General features: G+C 37.8%; 1 protein-coding gene across 6 annotated transcripts; it reads left to right on the top strand.

The window, feature by feature from the left end:
- The first annotated feature begins 649 nt into the window (after positions 1-649).
- arhgef3 (Rho guanine nucleotide exchange factor (GEF) 3) lies at positions 650-19,589 on the top strand. 6 transcript variants are annotated; one of them, XM_077572806.1, is made up of 12 exons: positions 650-990; positions 4,014-4,077; positions 7,064-7,123; positions 12,064-12,171; positions 12,244-12,540; positions 13,396-13,458; positions 13,545-13,641; positions 13,727-13,803; positions 14,667-14,924; positions 15,934-16,104; positions 16,337-16,526; positions 17,605-19,589. In XM_077572806.1, the coding sequence occupies exons 1-12, from the start codon at positions 968-970 to the stop codon at positions 17,985-17,987; spliced, it is 1,791 nt and encodes a 596-aa protein (XP_077428932.1). In that variant the 5' UTR covers positions 650-967; the 3' UTR covers positions 17,988-19,589. The 6 variants fall into 6 exon arrangements, with proteins under 6 accessions (XP_077428932.1, XP_077428931.1, XP_077428930.1 ...); XM_077572805.1 differs by having other exon boundaries at positions 651-990; positions 7,061-7,123; XM_077572804.1 differs by lacking the exon at positions 650-990 and having other exon boundaries at positions 2,094-4,077.
- The last annotated feature ends 54 nt before the right edge of the window (positions 19,590-19,643 follow it).

Here is a 19,643-nt window from a genome sequence, read left to right as displayed (position 1 = left end):
GTTGCCTGTCTTTGATTTGCTTTGAGCAGGCGAGACGAGACAAAAAAATAATAATTGGATGTGCTCGTCCCCGGAAGGGAAAAGCGCAGCAGACAGCCGGGGTGGAGGCGTGACGATGACTTTAAGCAACAGGAAGCCAAGAAAGCATGTGGACCTTCACAATAAAAGTAACCGGAGAAAATGGCAGACGGTGCTACCAGGGCAGCCCATCTTATTTTACTCATAACGGGAGGCGATTATTTTTGGCTCATTGAAAAAAAAAAAATTCTCACTTTTTAATGTGATTTTTTTTGCCTTATTTGTATTTTTTTTAAGTGATTTGAGGATTTTCTGCTACTTCTTTTTTTTTTGAAATTTTCCTAATTATTTGTTCAAATATTTTTTCCTTTTTTTCCTCTATTTTTGTCAAATATGTTCTTATTATGTTTTTATCCTATTTTTTGTTATCTATTGCAATAGTTTTTGTAATACATTTTCTTCGTGAAGGCGCACCTTTTGAAAATATAAACCGGAGAGATTTTTCTCAAACACTTGAAAAAGCGTTTTAATCTTGAATCTTCTTCTTTCTTTCTTTTTAGGGCTATTAACGTGCACTGTAGTTTTTTCCCTTATTTTCTTAAAAATGAAAACTTGTACAGGAAGCGTGACTTTCTCTCGCTTGGCTGGAGTCATTCAGCTTCTTGACAGTTGACTCACTATTGCTGTTTCTTGTTGTTGTTGTTCTTCCAGCCTGGCGAACTTTTGGAGCCAAACTTTGACCTTTGACTGCCATAAAACGCTTTTCTTTTCTTTTTTTATGTTTGCTGAGGGCAAGACGACCGCGACCGGGAGCTCGTCTTGCTTGAGTTGTTTTTTTTTGTTTTGTTTTGTTTTCGGTGTGGAGGTGATTTTGGAAGGCAAGTGATTAAGGAGGGGCCCACTGAGGCTAATACCGGCCGGCCGGACGGCGGTCCCATGCAAGCAGGTGATGGATGGCAGCCCCCCCACCAGGTGAGTGCCCACACACTTCATTTCGGCACAGTTGACATTCTAGGTTGCACTTCTAAAAAAAAAAAAGGGGGGGGGGGGTTATGAATCGATGCATTAGTTGTCATAATCGTAATCAAAGTAATAGTACACATAAGCAGTCATTTTAATGTTATGTAATCGATTCAATATTATAAATACTGTTTTTCATTGTGGTTTCATCTAACATTTTTTTACGCTTTGTAATTTTAAAATGTATCTTTTTCATTTCTTTAAAATGGGTTTGTGTACTAATATTTTTCTCATTGTCTAGTGATTTGTTTTGTCACATTTTTGTTCTTTATTTGTCTGAACATTTACGTATATTTTTTGTTTTTTCTTGGAATAATTGCACATTTTATGTGTCTATTATTGTATTTTTTACATTTAGTATTTTCTTTATAATATATAATTTATTGAATGGGGCAAACAATCAAATCCAAAATACGAACACTCGCAACTCACTCACGTACAGACTGACTGCAGCCACTGATGTCATCCACCAGGCCCCGCCCCTTAAAGGCACACTTCAACACACACACACGATTCCTACAGTACGTATGTAAAGTATTATGTAATTCACTGATGAAAGAGAAAACATTTGAAGATTTGGATCATTTTAAATTAAGGTCTTTAAATGATTATTGATGATTTTGATCATTGTTAATGATGGATCTAATAAATGTTTGATTGTGTTTTTATGCATTTGGTAACTCTATTAGAAAGGCTTGAGGAAAAAAAAGTCATATTTTTGTGGATCCTGGAATAGATGAGTTGCATTTGAATTGATTTGAATGGAGAAAATTGATTTGACATGCGGATTTTTAGTCACGAAATGAATGAAACTCACAAATGAAGGCAGCTCTTTTGTAGCAAACGTACATTTTCCAAAGTTGGACACAAAAGCAGACAATTGAGCGAGCAAAGGCACACGAGTTTGAAAAAAACAAACATTCAGAGCAGCTGTGATTGGTCAGTGGGCGGAGCCTGGAAAGAAAAAAAAGCCCCTCAGCCCCTGGCATGAAGTTTTTGTTTTTTAAAGCTCATCTGAATTTGTTGTCGACTTCAAATTTAGGGTTGCCTCGAAGGCAAAAGGTCAAAAGAAAAATGAGTGGAAAACTTGATGATTTTGTGCCACTTCATCTTGCTCTTTTGGTGGATTCTTACAAATATGATGAATAAGATGAGCAACAACTCCTTTACATCTTTTTTTTTTTTTTAAAGATATTTGTTCATTTAGTCCATTTTGTCCTATTTTTGTCAAAATGCTGTCAGATTTGACACATTGTTCTTTAGTGATTAATTTTTTTTTTAATCATTGTCTTATTTTATGCTATTGTTCATAGAATTATTGATGTATTTCTTTTATTGTCAGATTGTGTTATTTTTTGTTTGGGTTCTTTGTTAGTGTTATTTTTGTATTGTTGTTCTTTTGTGACTTTTATGCAGTTTTTCTGTCCATGTTTTGTCATGATTTGTCAATGTTATTTAATTTTTTGAATGTTTTTCTGATTGATTTTTTGCAAGTTTTTGCCAAACTTTTTTTTTTTAAATCACACAGCCAATGTTGTCATGGATTTCTGCCTGATTTTTGACCCACTTTTCCCCTTTTTGTGGTGATTTTTGTCTCAATTTTGCCAGTTGCTCAGATGTCGGTCAATTTGCCCGATTTTTGTCAGCTTTTTGTCAGATGATGTCGATGTGGCTTGCGTGGTCGCTGGCCGGCTGACCCGCCGTCGGCCATTTGTGGGCTGCCATCCTGCATTGGCCTATCCAGTTGTGTTGCGATTGAAAAATAAACAGGAAGTGGTGGCAAATGCCAAAGAGAGCTGAAGACGCTCGACAGGAGCCGACGAACACGTCGAGGCCGACGCCCATCTTTTGCAGGAATGTCGTCCGACCGCCACACGTTTGTTTGTTCACGAAATAACCGCTACGTAAAAGCCTAGGCAGCAGGTATGCTGCCTTGCTGCTTCCCTGCCTTTTGACCGACCGGTTATCACCCGAAGGAAGGGCAAATATGGACAAATGATGAACTGGTCGCCAGTCCGTGCAGGGCCCAATAGACAAACAATGGATTGGTCGCCTGTCAATTTGTTGGTGCCAAGAATAGTTATTATAGTTAAACAACTACATTAAAAAAAACTAACTAACTGAATCTCTACATTTGACATTAAAATCAACAAAACCTAATTCTAATTATTATGAGAATGACCTTCGATTTCATCTTTGTTAGTTAACTTCATGAGCTTTTTTGGGGTTCATGTTAAAATATTTATTTCGGCATTGCTGCACATTCGACAACAGAAGAAGGAAGATCGATGTTGTTTGACCATTGTAGTTTACTTGACTTTATAATACTCCATATAGGCTATTTAAAACAATAATCATCACAATTTATTTATTATTTATTTATTTTAAGGATAAAAAAACAAAAAATATTTTAAAAAACAACAACAATAATAATCATAAACTTCCCTTAAAAGCTTTTTAAAACTAACTGAATTAAAAAAACAAACGCGTCTTCTAAATCGTGCCAAAGTCGATATGATTTCTTTCCTCAATGGCTCATGTTCGCATTAGTGGCCGGGAGGCGCGGGTGCGAGAGCGTGTCAAAGAAGAGGATAGTTTAGGGTTCTTATGCTATATATAATCATCAAATGCAACTTGTGTCTCTTTGGTGATATACAAATTAAAATTGGAACGATACAGGATAGGATGACACGCACAATCGTGAAGCGTTTCTAATTTTGCGTCCAAGTTGTAACGTTGACGTTTCTGTTTTTTTTTTTCCTGCAATACAATGTCGCCATCTAGTGGAAAATTGTGTAAATGACAATAATACAATAACAGGAGTACAATTCAAATCTTTATGAGTGTATGTGTATGCGTTGGTGAGGGTAGGGATGGATGGATGGATGGATGGATGGATGGATGGATGGATGGATGGATGGATGGATGGATGGATGGATGGCAAACCCCTTCATCTTTACCATGTGTCTCTTCAGGTGGAGGCCGCAAAAGAAGACGTCATCCTCTTTCCTCTCAGCTGACGGCTGCTCCTTTAGAGGGGTACGCGCACACACACACACGCACGCACAGACACACAAAAACTGGTATAAGTTTATCGTATTGTGATTAATAACGTACTCATGGCCTCTTCCATTTCCTTCTATTGTTTTTTTTTTTTTTCAAGCCAGAGTTAGCATCCACGTCTTTAACAATGAGCCAACGCGAAGCGGACGTGGACAGCCGCAAAAGTCTTTTGTTCTCATTTCATCTCGCATTCCTTCTCAAAGGAAAGAATGGCAAGAAAAAATAAATAAACATTCAATTAACTGGACGGCTGATATTTGAAAGTTCTCAATTGTCTTAAAAGTTTGAAAAGGTTGTAAAAGTGAAGTCGTAGCGATTTGAAGCTTGCGAGTGTTGCGTAATATCTTGCAGCATTTTAAAGGTACTTTTGGATTTGCGTGGGGAAAAAAAACAAGGCGCCATTGGCCATGATGCTACATGCTAGTAACATTAGCATTTGCGTGCTAAAAATTTCATTTGTTTGCTCATATTGCTCATAGATTAAATAATAATAATAATAATAATAATAAAGCAAAACAAGACAATAAATCCAAAATATATATTGAAAATATTACAAAATACTATGAAATATTAGACCAAAAAAAAGATTTTGCATTTTTTTGGTCTAATATTTCATAGTATTTTATTATTATCGCGGAGGAAATTCATAAAATTACATGAAAATACACACACACACACAAAGTTAAATAATACAAATAAATTTTTGGCAAAAATGCATAATAATTACAAAATTTCAGACATAAAATACAAAATGCGCAATTTGAAATCCGCTTTTGGGCCATTTGCAGCTTGAGGCTAAATGTCAGGTCACGGAGGTCAACCTGGTTTAGCCGGGATTTTTTTTTTTCTTTAATGGCCTTGTTGTTGTCCTCCTTGCGCCGGGTTGGTCTCCGCGTCTCCCGGAGCTCCTAATTTTAGCCCGTTTTTCCCCCGCGCCGACATCACTTCCTGTTTGTCCGCCAAATGTGTTGAGTGGTCGCGCACAATGCTGGAGGTTTTCCTGTTGGTCGGCCAGCGTTTGACGAGAAGGCCGCATCGCGTCCGTTCAGCGCTCGCGTGCTCGACGGCTTATGTAGAACAAGAAGAAGAATTGCCAATCCAGTGTGGGTTGCGAGGCGCTGACGATGGGCTGCTGTCTGTTCCTTTACTATCGGGTGAGTCACAAATTTCAAATGAGCACGACAATGTGGACCACAGTTCGTCCTGTGCTTTTTCTGTTTGAAGACAAAAAAAGGGTTTTGCTTTACCTTGACTAGGACGATAAAGATTTGCTGACAAGATGATTTTTTTTTTTTGCCATTTACGTGGACTAGAGTTGCCGTAGTTACCTTCATCAAGTAGCTTTGTTACTTTACTGATTACAGTAATTGCTTTTAAAGTAACTTAGTTACCTAATCGATTATTAGATTTTAAAGTAACATAGTTAACTAACAGATTACTTGATTTTAAAGTAACTAAGCTACCTAACTGATAATTTGATTAAATTAGTTACCTAATTAATTACTTGATTTTAAAGTAACTTAGATTACTTGATTTTAAAGTAACTAAGCTACCTAACTGATAATTTGATTAAATTAGTTACCTAATTGATTACTTGATTTTAAAAGCAACTATATGCGCAACGTTTAATGATTATTATGAGACTATCAGAATTTTGGCATCTCAACATTAAATCGTCTCATATTTCTGTGGTCCTCCATGAAGACTCATTTTGTTTTTGTTTCAAAATAAGACGCGCAAACATCTGCTTTTACTTTTGAAAACAATTATCAACCTTTTTGCTGATTTTGCTGAAAATGCTTTTTTTTTTGACACCTCGACAAAGTAGTCAATTGATGAATTGATTCTTAAATCAATAGTTAGTTGCAGCCCTAAAAGTATTTTTACTTGACTTTATTGCTGACCTTTTAGCGTCACATGACCAAAACCCCCAAAACAGATGAACTGTGACATTTCCAAGGGGGTTAAAAAGAAAAAAAAGATGAGCCCGCCGTCCAAGGTGTCAAATCCAGGCCCACAAAGTATTTTTAGTGAGTCCACAAACTTGAGTTAGTAAACCGACTCAGCCGAATCATCTCTAGTCTTCAGTATTTAACCAACTAGTTAGTCCACTAACTAACTGCAAAAACTGAGCTTTTCGTTTGAACTTTCCAGTGACTCACGCGTCTGATTTTTTTTCAACTTCTTATTCAACTTCTTAGTTGTCTTCCAAGAAGCCCAATGCAGTGAGTCAAAGGTAAACTTTGTCGGCTTACATAACGTCCAAAACAACAAAGTCCACGCACGCACGCAAACGCACACGCAAAACTTCCTGAGATTGTTTTTAGCCACAACATCCCTCGTCTGTCAGATCCATCAAGTATCGATAGAATCGATACTAAAGTGACTAAAATCGTTATCGTATCGATACATAGTAGGCCTGCATTATGGCACGTTTAAGAACCCAAGTAGAAAGTTTAATCTGAAACAAAAAAAAAGTTATTTAAAAGGACAATTGATTTAAAATACCATCATAGTTGATGAACCTAAAAGTACTTGGTATCGTTGATACTGGCACCAATATTTGCATTTAAAATCTCGAGTATCGCACAGCTTGCGTCTTGTCCTTGCCTCCTCTCGTCTTGTTGTCCACGCGTGCTGTGTGTTGGTTTCTTTGTGTTTTGTTGCCATGGCGACCTGCAGGAAAGCGTGTCGCAGGCTTCCCAGCAGATAACGCACTTTCCATGTTACCACGTGTTTTGTTTTGTTACGCCTTCTCGTCTCATTTAGCCGATTAGTTTTATTTGAAAGTGTATGTGTGTCCTTATTAAGTGAAGTCACAGAAAGTGATCATGGACGAAACAAGAAAACGTGTATATATATATATATATATATATATATATATATATATATATAAAATTAATGTAAAAAAAAAAAGAAGCAATTTGTAACCAGATTTTTGTATTTTTGTGCATTTCAGAAGAAGAGGAAGCAGGCCAGCCGAGATGCCGACTCGCTCAGCCTCTGCACTCTGGACATCAATGTAAGTTCATTCTTCTGCTCTTCACCAAACTTCACTAGCTTGTCGTGTGCTAGCATCATGCTAACCGTCAATGGAAAACGCCATAGGGAAGCTGGCGAAACTAGCGTGGACGTCACAGCAGTTCTGACCGATGGACATTTGAACCCAAACGATCCAGCAACACGCAGTGGACTGTGCCAGCCCACGAATACAAAAAAATGTGCTTATAATTGATGAACATTATAAATTCCTTGAAATAATAATAATAATTTTTTTAAGAATTATTTTATGTATTTATTTTCTTATTTCTTCTCCTTTTTCTGCTCTCTCAGTCCCCGTGTCCCCAATCGTGGCGGGGTTTGCACATGTGTGTATTTTTGTATTTTAAGCGCAGCCGCCAGTTCCTTCCCGGGCGTTTCCAGTTTTGCCTAAGCCGGCACAGGATGCGCGACCCCCCTCCCCTCCCCACCCTACACAACCACCCCCCCCCCCGCCCCCCACGTGTAAAAGGAGGTCAAAGTTGTTGCATTCATTTAGACGTCTCTTCCTCAGATTCACTTTTAAAAATGTATTTAATATTTTTTAAATCACCTCATTGTATGTTTGAGCTTTTTATTGTATTCAGTAATTGGTTAATTAATTATAATTAAATTAATTGCAAATAGTGCAACATAAAAAAAATGCTTATATTTTTGTTTGTATTAGACTACTGTATTAAAATTAACTGTACTTTTTGCACTATTAGTTGTTTTTTTTTAGACTGTATGCATTATTTTTTAGTCATTCATCTTATTAGACAATTTGCTAATTGTAAGAAATATTAATATAGTAAAATAAACCGATTTTAAATTTTTTCCAATTAAACATGTAGTTAATTGATTATAATTACAATAGTTAAAATAGCATGAATTATTATTTTATTTGTACTTTTAAATGTTATTAGTGGCATTAAATTTGCGTTTTTTTATGTTTATTCACTTGCTGTATATCATGAAGTCATTTGTCAATAAATTTATTCTAAATTATTAACTAAAAACATTATTAAAACAAATAATTTCAAATACAAATGTGACTTTTAATTAATCAAAAGTAAAATAATTACAAATAATAAAATTAAATAATGCCATGAATTATTACTTTCCATCCATGCAGACATTTTCTATAGGGCCAACCTATAAACGATTTAAGGAATATGTATTATTATTATTATTATTATTATTATTATTTGAAAATGATGACCTGATCCGGGATTGAGCTGACCAATCCGTGTTAGCACTTTAGAAAATGTTCCCAGGCCAGCTGTGGAAAGCGACACGTGAGTTGCTCGGCTATGGAGTCCGTTGAAGTCATCTAAATTCATTATTGACTTGTTTTTAATGAACTTGTCACCGGGCGGGGTCACATGCTGCCTGAGCAATTATTGGATGGCACGCCAACCATTGTGGGACACTTTTTTTTTTCTTCATCCAGCTCTTCTACTGGATCACACGAGGCATGGAAAATAAACTCTGCCTCAGAGAGTCGCTTCACTTGAGTCAATGTCGTTCGTTTAATGCCATCAAATACTGTACAAAAACGCTGTAAAAAAAAAAAAAGCAAGTGAGTCTGGCCGAACAAGTCAGGGAGGCAGTTCAACGGAATCTTTTCTGTCTGTGATGTGTTTTCGTGCGAATCCACCAGCTCGAGATAATGACGCAATTTAAACGAATCATCAAGCAATTTCATTGATTCAATCGAATCATCCGAGTCTGTTGTGTCTTCGCGGTAATTCTGCTAACCGGAGTCAGTCAACTGGTTCAATTAGAATCTTCTGAATCTGCAGTGTTCCTAGTGAGTCCACTAACTTGACTTACTTAGTGAACCGATTCGACCAAATCATCTCAGTGTGCAGCATTTAGCCAACCGGTGAGTCCACGAACTTGAGCCAGTGAATCGATTCAACTGAATCATTTGAGTCTACTGACAGAAGTCAGTTCGACCGATTCGATCCAGTGGTCTGAATCTGCTGTGTGTTTTTAACTGAAGCCTTGTTTAGTCAGGGTCGAGAAGTGTCCCCGACGTCTCGAGGTCCGCTTGCAGACAATGCGGCTGAATCAGAGCGGTGGGCGGCCATTTTGACCTCAAGGCTAAATGACGTTGCGGGAAGGTCACTGACTCGGAGACCAGTCACTGCCCGAGCATGAATCCATGGAGACCGCTCGAAATGGGACACGATGGCCACGGTTGCGTTCCTCACATTGCGCGCGCACAAACAAATTACTTACAAAAATAATAACAGCACTAAGTATTGATATTATTTACTTTTATATTGTTTATTTAGACTGGAAACAAATGCCTTTTTCATATGATGAGCTTGTTTATTTTATTTTTTTTACAATGGTCGTTTTTATTGAAAAAAAAACAACCTTTTTTTTTCTCAAAAATTCAATGTTTTGGAAAATGACAATTGTTGAAAAAATAAGACTTAAAAAAATATATATATATAAAAATATTGTTGGGAGATTTTTTTTGTAGAAAAGAAAAGTAGCTTTAGCTTAAAATTTTTGTATTGAAAAAGTTATTTCCAAAATGAAAAATATGACTATTCTAAAAAACAATAATAAAAAAATAATAAGGATTTTTGGAACCTTGACTTTTTATCTAATAAATATTACACATTTAGTCTCTTTAGATTGTTTGTAAATAAACGTTTATTTTTGTAATATTATGACATTTTTAAAAGAAAGACTTTTTCCTCAAAATATATTTTTGGGGGGAAAACTTTATTGTAGTATTTACTTTTTAAACTTTTTTTTCTTTTGAAGTGAGACTTTTTTTTAAATCTAAAAATAATACAATTTACGTATATACAATTTTACAACTTCTTCCTAAAATATACAATAAAAAATATGGTATTGATTTTTGCGTTGTAATCAAAGTGTAATCACAAATCATTTATGGTACTTTTGGAAATTAAAATAAATATGAAGAAATGATTTATTGTATTTCCTTTATTAAAGCGCTCACAACATTTCAAAAGAAAAAAAGAGAATTACTGTCATTTCTTTTTAGTCCCTTTTTAGGTAAAAAAAAAAAAATCTTTAGTTGAAGCCTTTTGTTGTGGGGAAGTAGGAGGTTTTTCCTGAATTATTCTGTGAGAAAGTAAGGAAAAGGTGGGAAGGCATCGCAGTGAAAGAATGACGAGGTGATGAGTCAGAGAGAGAAAGAAAAAGTGATGAGTGAGCGAGTGAGCGTCACAAAGAGAGAGAGAGAGAGAGAGAGAGAGAAGCTATGAGTGGGATGAAGCTGCTTTTGGTTGTTGTGAGCAGCAGCGGAGCAGTCGAGCTGCAGTCGAAGTTGTCTTGGCTTGCCGATTGCTGCGGAGTTGCGGCTTGCGTTTGTTTGTTTTTGGGAGCATCATGGTCGCCGGCCAGAAGCGTTTGGATCTGCTGGCACACAACGTGAAGTCGGCGTCTTCGGTGTGGGGCAGCAAGCACGGGAGCAAACAAGTGCTGGTATGACAATAAAAAACGGAAGATGTTGCATTTTGCTGTTGTGCTGTCGCGTATCACGAATGCAGTATTATGACGTGAGCAACATCTGCGGGAAATGCAATTCAAATGGTCAATTCTGATGATGATTTTTTTTTTTGCAGAAAATTTTAACTTCTAACTTCTAAAAAAGGTATTTACATAGTCAGATAAAATAAGAGTTTTTTTCCATTATGAAGAGCAAAAACATGGCTATAAAATTGTTCTCACAAGGTTTCATCAACTTTATTTGCGTGATATTAAAACGTTTTCCTTGAAAAACACATGACTTCATTTGTGTGTTTTTTCCTGACTATTTTCATAAAATTATACCACTCTAAGAAAACTTATTTTTTATCGAGCTTTAATAAGCCTTGATAAGAAAGTTTAGTTTCAGAATTGTATTTACTTATTTTTAAGTGTAAGACTTTTTCAATCCCCCAATTTGACTTTATCCGCTTAAGACTTTATTCTCCATAAATACTTTAGTGTCTTAATATTTTCACCTTTGTTGTATAAGAATACAATTAATTAAAAAAAAAAAAAGTTTATGACTTAGTCATTTCGAGACTTTATTTTTTATTTTTATGAGACTTATTTTCAATATTTTCGTAAGGTTGCAACTTTGTTATTGGGGAAAAAATCGTAGTTTAAAAAAATCCTGATAAAAATACAACTTTATTTTTATTCTTATAAAAGGTGCGGGCTCTTGTATCTTGAAAAATTATTTTTCAGAATTAGATTTTGTATTCACTTTTTGACCCCTGAAAGAAAAATATTTAATTTTTGTAATGTGAGGACTTTTTTTTTTGACTATCTCAGTTTCCAGGCAAATGTGGAACCAGTTGAGTTTCTGAGCAGATTCCAGATGATTGCAAATGTATCGCGAATGTGTATCTAATGTCCAGCCTGTGAACGCGATCCAAAGTGTCAAATGTTGTTGCTCAAATTGAAAGTGACCTTGAACGTCTGCCGATGCTGGATGAAATCATCAATGTTGTTTTCACACTTGATTTCCTTGTGAATACAAGTATGACGAGAAATATTGATTGCGACTTTGTCGTGCTTTGAGGTCATACTAGCTTAGCATGAGCGCCTTAGCTTCCATATTAGCTTGTGGCACTAATAATACTGCTAGATAGTGTGTAGTCAGTTATAACTATATTTATATTATTATCATCTTGGGATAAATGTAATTTAATTTGAATTAATTTTCATGAAAAATGTTTCTTTTTGTTATTTGTGGGCCAACACAATGCCAATCTTATTCTAGCAATTAGCATATAGCCTAGCATGTTATTTAGAAAGCTAACCATGCAGCACCCCCTGGTGGTTGGCTGACTACGAGTTGAGAAAGCGCTTCATTAGATATGCAGCAGCATTCGAAATGTCAACATTGCTGCTGATCGTGGCAGTGGAAATTCGAATGTGATGATCCGTACTGGATTTCAGGAGCCGAGCGCCAAACGCAGTAAAGCGTTGGTCTCCAGGGTGACGTCCCTGGCCAGCCTCCTGCCCATCAAGACGGCGCCGCTCAAAAGGTTCGGCCAGTCGCTGCAGGTGAGCCTCCAAAAACCAAAAGCCAGCAAGGCCGTCTGTTGTTTTTCTTCTGACGGACGTGAACTCCCGCAGCGCTCCATCAGCTTCCGGACAGAACGAGCTCTTCCTCCTCCGCCGCCTCCTCCTCTTCCTCCCGCAGCTCCTCGCGCCTCCTCCTCCTCCATGAAGACGCGTGTGACCTCAGCGGCCAAATCCAACTCTTCCTCTTCCTCTTCTGCTTCTTCTTCGTCTTCGTCCTGCGGCTCCACGGCATCCAGGGTTGCCACGGCGACCGCCAAGCGTCGCGACAGCAAACTCTGGAGTGAGACTTTTGACGTCCATCTGGGAGCCGCGCAAACGCTCAGCCCCAAAGACATCAAACGCCAGGAGGTCACCTTCGTTTCATACCGTCATATTCATTACCTCTTCATCAGCAATAGGACACACTTTAAAAAAAAAAAAATCACAGACAATTATGAAAAAGTGCAAGCAAGAATTTAGTTTTTAAATCAGTCAATCAACCAAACAACTAATCAATCAATCAATTATTTCTGTGCCAAAATTGTAGTACTACACTACAGTAAAATTATATATATATATATATTTATATATATATATCCAACATAATATATATAACAAAATAATAAACTAATAATAAAAAACAATTTAGCTTATGAAAATATGATTCTGAAATATTTTTGGAACATATTTTTTTATTTTTTTTCATATTTTTATGCAGTTCTTTGTGTATTTTTTTCCTTCAGCCATCTAGCCAATCAGAAAATTGATCCCGCCCACATCACCTGTTGAGGGATGATTTCGACAGATTCAGCAATACCTTGCCAAATCAACAACAGCAATATTTTCATATTTATTTTTTTCTGACTGAAAACAGCATTGCATTTTCTCGAAAAAAGACTTTTTAACCAAATTTTGGATTATATCATCATCATGATCATATTCATAATACTTTAGTTAGTTCGTGATGTGGCTAGATGGCTAAAGGGAAAAAATACACAAAGAAATAGCTGCATAAAAAATATAAGAAAATAAAAAAAAATTTCAAACAAATATTTCAGAAACATATTTTCATAAGTAAAATATTTGTTATTTTGTTATGTATATACTGTATATATAATTTTAATGACTTAAGATTGAAAATATTGAGAAAAACTATTTTTTTTATTTTTGTTAAAAAAAATTCTCCATTGGATACTAATAGTCAATTGTTGGTTTCCATTGCAGGCCATTTTCGAGTTGTCTCAGGGCGAGCAAGATCTGGTGGAGGATCTGAAATTGGCAAAGAAGGTCAACAAAAGCCTTTTTGATACTTGACTTTCCCACACACACACACAACTCGTCCCAATTGTCATATTTGTGTGTGTTTCCTGCAGGCCTACCACGACCCCATGCTGAAGCTGTCCATCATGACCGAGCAAGAACTGAACCAGATCTTCGGTACCCTGGACTCACTGATCCCCCTCCATGAAGGTAGCGCGCAGGTTCAATGCCCCGATCCGGTCCTCGTCCCGACAGCCGAGTGCTGAGCGAGCACATTATTTCTGTGCATCCTCAGACCTGCTGCGTCGCCTCTGCGAGGCCAGGAAACCCGACGGCTCCACGGAACATGTGGGACAGATCCTGACCGACTGGGTGAGGATGAAATGTTGTTACTTTGTTTTTGTTTTTAATGAACAAAGTGCAGAAATGAAGGTTAGCTTCTACACAGATTACAATCAAACTATACGTTCACTTATTTGGATGGAGAGCAGAGACTGACAACGGCGTCAAGTAGAAACTAGCCGTCATTACTTTGTTTTAATGAGCCACTTTGGAAAATGAGCGGGTGACCAGGGGTCGAAATCCCCCATAGGAAATGAATGGGCCCATTCATTTTCAATGGCCGGGTGACTTGAATGAATGATTGTTCATAAAAGTAAAGTTTTGAGGTTGAAGTTTGAAGACTCACTACAGTCATAATTTAAGCAGTCCTCGCAAACTTTGGGAATTTTTTTTTGTAATTCCATTGAAAAATATCTTTTGTCACATTTTTGTATGAAGAGCAAAGCTACACACACAATGATGCTCGCCGCCATTACTTTGTTTAAATGAACCGAGCGCAGGCAATTTTAGAAAATGAATGTGTTTTATTAAACAGATGATTGCCAATCAAAATATTCTTTTATTGTTTTGAATGAAGAGTGAAGACTCACAACAGCTTCAAGAATGAAGTTGACTACCGTTACTTTGTATTAATTAACTGACAGCAGACCATTTTTAGAAAATGGATGCGTTTTAGACAAGCGAACGATTGGACATTTTCACTTTTTGGGGGATGAATAAAAGTAGCTCAAAAGGCCGTTGAAAACATGGTTTTATTTGAATGAGCCAAAGTACAAATTCTCAACAAAGTTTGTTTTCAGGTTTCATAGACTCACAAATCACCTTCTTGAGATGCGTGATGAGTATCAAAATTGTTATCGTGCGTGCGTGCGTGCGTGCGTGCGTGCGTGCAGCTGCCGTGTCTGTCATCGTACACGGCGTACTGCAGCAACCAGGTTTGGGCCAAGGCCTTGCTGGACCAGAAGAAGCAGGACCGGCGGGTGCAGGACTTCCTGCAGCGCTGCCAGCAGTCGCCCTTCAGCAGGAAGTTGGACCTGTGGAACTTCCTGGACATCCCGCGCAGCCGGCTGGTCAAGTACCCGCTGCTGCTGCGGGAGATCCTCAAGCACACGCACGAGCAGCACCGAGACCGCCTGCACCTGGACCGGGCGGTGAGGGAAAACCCCCCACTCACTCGGCGCACGTTTGCTTCTTTTTATTCAGTAGATGCCGCGCAATATTTTTCTCTGGGAAATTTAACTGTTTAAAATAGTTTTGACTTTTATGTACTTCAGCGCTAGAATCTTGTTGACAATTGACTTTTCAGGGCCAATACACGGCCTTATTTCAAGGTATCGTTACTCACATCAGTCGCCCTCTTGTGGACGTTTTGAAATCAGGAATTTAAAATTAGAAGAGTAAAAAAAAGGCCATTCATTTCGTGCAATTTTGAGAAAAAATGCTACATTGAGATAAGTAGATCTTTATTTAAAATTCTTTGTCATTATTTTTTGGGGAAAATTTTATGTATCAAAAGTGTTAGTGATATCAGTACAGACTACTCAAGTGGTGAGTACTCTTAATGGTATCGGTTGGGAAAAAAATGGGTATCGGACATCCCTACTTTCAACTGAAAATTTTGTAATTCCCAGTACAACTTTTTCTCACACTATTTTCCATAATAACTTTTTCTTTGAATTTTTTAAAATATTTTTTAACACCAATGTTTGATTAAAAAAAATAATATTATTTTGTTCTAACCAAAACTTTTCGTAACATTACAACATTATTTTGAAGTTACTTTTTTATTTTTTTGAAAACAACTTTATTCTCATAACTATAATTTCCATATATATATTTTTTTATTTTTTTAAGCTATGCCATTCAAGTAACATTGTTTGTTTTGCACACAAAAAATGTGGCTTTGTTTTCATATTATAATTTCGCTTAATATAAAATATTAAAAAATTCTCTTGAAAAATAAAAAAAACCCACTTTTCCTCCCCCAAATTTTTTAATTTAATTTTAGAATATTTAATCATTTGGGAAATACAGTAGTTAAAAAAAAACAAAAAAAAACGGAAGTGCTGGATGCCATTATTTGTGCAGCACGATTGATGTCTTCTTGTGGCCTCCAAGTGACCAAAGTCCTGTTTTGTGCGCCGCTCGCTGTCGCGACAGATGCTGCTTGTCCAGAGCGCGCTGGCCGACATCGACAAGCGCACGGGCGAGTCCGAGTGTCAGTTCTACAAGGACCGGCTGCTGTTCACCGAGGTGGGCCACAGGGACGCCCTCATCGAGCGCTCCAGGACGCTCAGCTGCCACGGCGAGCTCAAGAACAACAGAGGGCTGGTTAGCAACACTTTTACGACCACACCTTGCAATTTCTGCAGGAATGTTGTGCAAATTCAGATTCAGACTGTGACTAATGGCTATTTAATAATAAATCTGTTGATTATTTTTTGGATGAATCAATAAATCAGGTCAATAAACGTTCCAATTCGAATTTTGAAATTTCAGGAGAAGTGGCAAAATGGGAACAAATGTTTCCCTCTAACATTTTGGACTCTCGTTCCATGTGTAGAAGCTCCACGTGTTCCTGTTCCAGGACGTGCTGGTCATCACCCGATCGGTCTCGCTCAACGAGCAGCCCGTCAGTTACCAGTTGTGCCGGCAACCCATCCCCATCCGCCAGCTGGACCTGGAGGACCTGTTGGACGGCGAGACGAGAGTGGGCGGGTCCATCCGGGGAGCTTTCAGCAACAACGAGCGCAGTCAGTATTGACCGCACAGCAGCCACTGCAAAAGTCTCAGGCCGTTGCTTGTATAAAATGCTGCATACCTCCGCCAAGGCCAAACGCTTCACAAACATGTCCAGGCATACTGTACGGCAAACACTTGCTATTGGCCCTCACCTGAAATTTGCAAGTATTTAAGTTTTTTTTTCCCTTCATGTTTATGATTTTTCGCTGTTGTAGTATTAAATACGAAATGACAAAGTATTGTCAAATTTATTATAATTAATTATATATAATACAATTTTCCTTTTCCAGCCTGATATCGATTCATTAAACCATGAATCTATTATTTTAATATCTCTTTTTTCTATAAATTCATAATAAAATTGAATTTTAAAGGCAGATTTTTTTTTTTGTATCGTACTGTTCAAATACAATACAATCTAAAAGTATGTTCTCATATTTATGAAAGACCTAACTTATTGCACTTTAAGACAATTAGGATTTTTTTTATTTTTATATTTGATATTATTGAATTATAATTATGAAAATATTTTCATCTCATCCTTGCTGATGTCAATGTTTGTGTAACTAGTAAGTGATTATAACGTATTACTTTCATTAATAAACTAAATCATTTAACCAGTTACGACCTCAGCAAAATGTTTTTTTTTATCATGTCCTTGATATTTAAGAAGAATTTATGTTCTTTGTTTTGCGGGGGGGGGGGGGGGTGTTTCATAATTAATCAATATTGGAATTGAAGTTAATCATATAAATCGGAAAAAAATAGAAATTGAATCTAACTGAACTCTTGTGAATCGAAATTGAATCGATACCCGGTCCTATATTATGCAATAATATCAAATTACTGCTTGCAATTAATATCTTTATTTTTGTAAACATTAATGGACCAAAAAAAAAAACATATCAGTTGCCCGGCAGTTATATGCTCTTGTTCAGAGATGTTGCAAAAAAAAAAAAAAAAAGGAAGCAAAACAGAAGGATTGTTTGATTTGCTGACAGTTGTACACCAAATGGCCTCAAGACTTTGTTTTGTTATGACAGGTTGTGTTTGCCTCACGTAACCACGTCGTGTTTTGTGTCCTGGCAGCAAAGAACTTCTTCCGCGTGTCGTACCGTGTTTCGGGAGGTGCGCCGCAGAGTCACTGCTTCCAGGCCAGCGACGCCTTCAACAAGCAGCAGTGGATCAACTGCATCCGCCAGGCCAAGGAGGCGGCAAAGGCGCAAGCGGCGCAGGAAACGGGTTCGGCAAAAGACGTCGCGACGGAGCCGGACGACGACTTCGAGGACGGGACGGCTGCGAGGAAAGCGGAGACAGGAAGTGATGCCGCTGTGGACGTGGAGACGGAACAGGCCGAGTTGAGGATCAAAATGGAGGCCGAGGCAGGCGAGAGACAAAATGGCGATGCTGAGGAGGACATGGAGGAGGTGTTCAACGTGGACGCCAGCGACGAGGAGAACATACGATGCTGATGTTTGCACTTCACAAACTACCAGAAGGGTCTGGTTAAATGTCTGGTCGCCATGGTAACCAGGGACAGCAATACCAAAGAGACTTGACGCCAAAGCCACTGACTGCAGTCACTTTAAAAGCCGCCGTTTTGCTGTTCCGTCAAATGGAGATGTGATGAAGCACGTGTGTGTAAAATCTTTTTCACACTGCACTTGTTTCCGTGGTGTTCAAGGACGACGTGTGCGAGTGCAAGCTTGCTCGTATTTGGCATCGCTCGTGTAGCAGCTAACCAGGATTTGACAGGGAGGCTTTTCCCACTAGTTGGTCTGTTGCTGTTCTGCGATCACTCCACCAGTGTGTGTTACTATGTGCAGTGTGAAAAGGCCTTAAACGGTGTTGGATTACCTGTTTTTGTAATGTTTTGCGTGTTCAAATAAATCATAGTTGAGATCTCGTGAAGAGGGTCCTTGCAAGGTTTTTTAATCAGAAAGTTTCTGATGACACAAAGAGATTTCACCAAGCCGTGTTTCTGTCCAAATGTGTGTCCTCTCTCTCTGACACGGGACTTTTATTAGAAAAAAAACAATGTTTCCCAGGAAAACGGCTCTCCCCTCACAGTATGCTAGCTCGTCCTTGAACTTTCAAAAAACGGATTTCTAACAAACAGAAACTAGACTTCTTAGATAAATAAAAGAAACTTATTAACTTTCTCATTTCTGGGAAAAGAGAACAGATAACAAAGAGGACAAAAGCATTACTCATCAATCCATATTGAGTTAACATAGTTATATCTACATCTTCACAACTATAACTAAATTCAAAAGAGGTCAAATATAAAATGAAATAGTAAAATGTTAACAACGGGAAGTCAAGTTGAAAAATTGATTTGCAGTAATACGGTCTATGTGCTCTTACTAGCCCAGACGCGCTAATAATTGTATTCAACACTGCCCCCTGCTGTCAACTGAAATTGACGTCAACGTGGCTTTGGGCACGCGTTCACGGCTCACCAGTTGTCTGGGTTTGGTCGCGTGATATTTGCAATTTCAGTCGACAGTTTCATGTGGTGTGTCTTTGTGAAGGGCTAATAATTCCCCCCCCCCCCCCTCCAGGATTTTAACAAACGTATTTATTATTATTCATGAGAAATATGACCTTTTGGTCAAACTCATTTTGACGGCTTCTTGGCATACTGTTAAATTGATGACGTCACTTCCTCACATATGGGCCTGGCATCACTTCAGGTCCCGCCAATGCCCTTATATGGTCATCCTACGAGGTTGCTTCCGACTCATGTCCGAATACCCCGCCCCTATGCCCTTATATGGTCATCATATGATGTCCATGTGCATTACACCTGGAGCCGTATGTATTCGTGAGATATATTGGACCTTTAAAAAAAAAAAACATCTCCTAAAAGCTGTAAAGATGAGTTTGACGAAAAGGGTATATTACTTGTGTCATAACTCATCTCGCAGGTGCGGCCTCCTGTGTTATTATGATTGTTACAATATGAAAAAAAAAAGAATGACAATCAGAGAAAAACTGTACTGTGTATTTCTGGAACTACTGTATAATGTGTGTATGTACATGGATGTAGGAATAAAGCCATTCATATCTGTCTTGTGTCACCTGTCTACGTCAACCTCAAAATGTGTCATTAAAAATGTCAAATT

This window comes from Vanacampus margaritifer, chromosome 8 (assembly GCF_051991255.1).
Source record: "Vanacampus margaritifer isolate UIUO_Vmar chromosome 8, RoL_Vmar_1.0, whole genome shotgun sequence".
Taxonomy (NCBI): Eukaryota; Metazoa; Chordata; class Actinopteri; order Syngnathiformes; family Syngnathidae; genus Vanacampus; species Vanacampus margaritifer.
The sequence above is the reverse complement of the archived record's forward strand: the minus strand, read 5'-3'. Positions and strand labels throughout refer to the sequence as shown.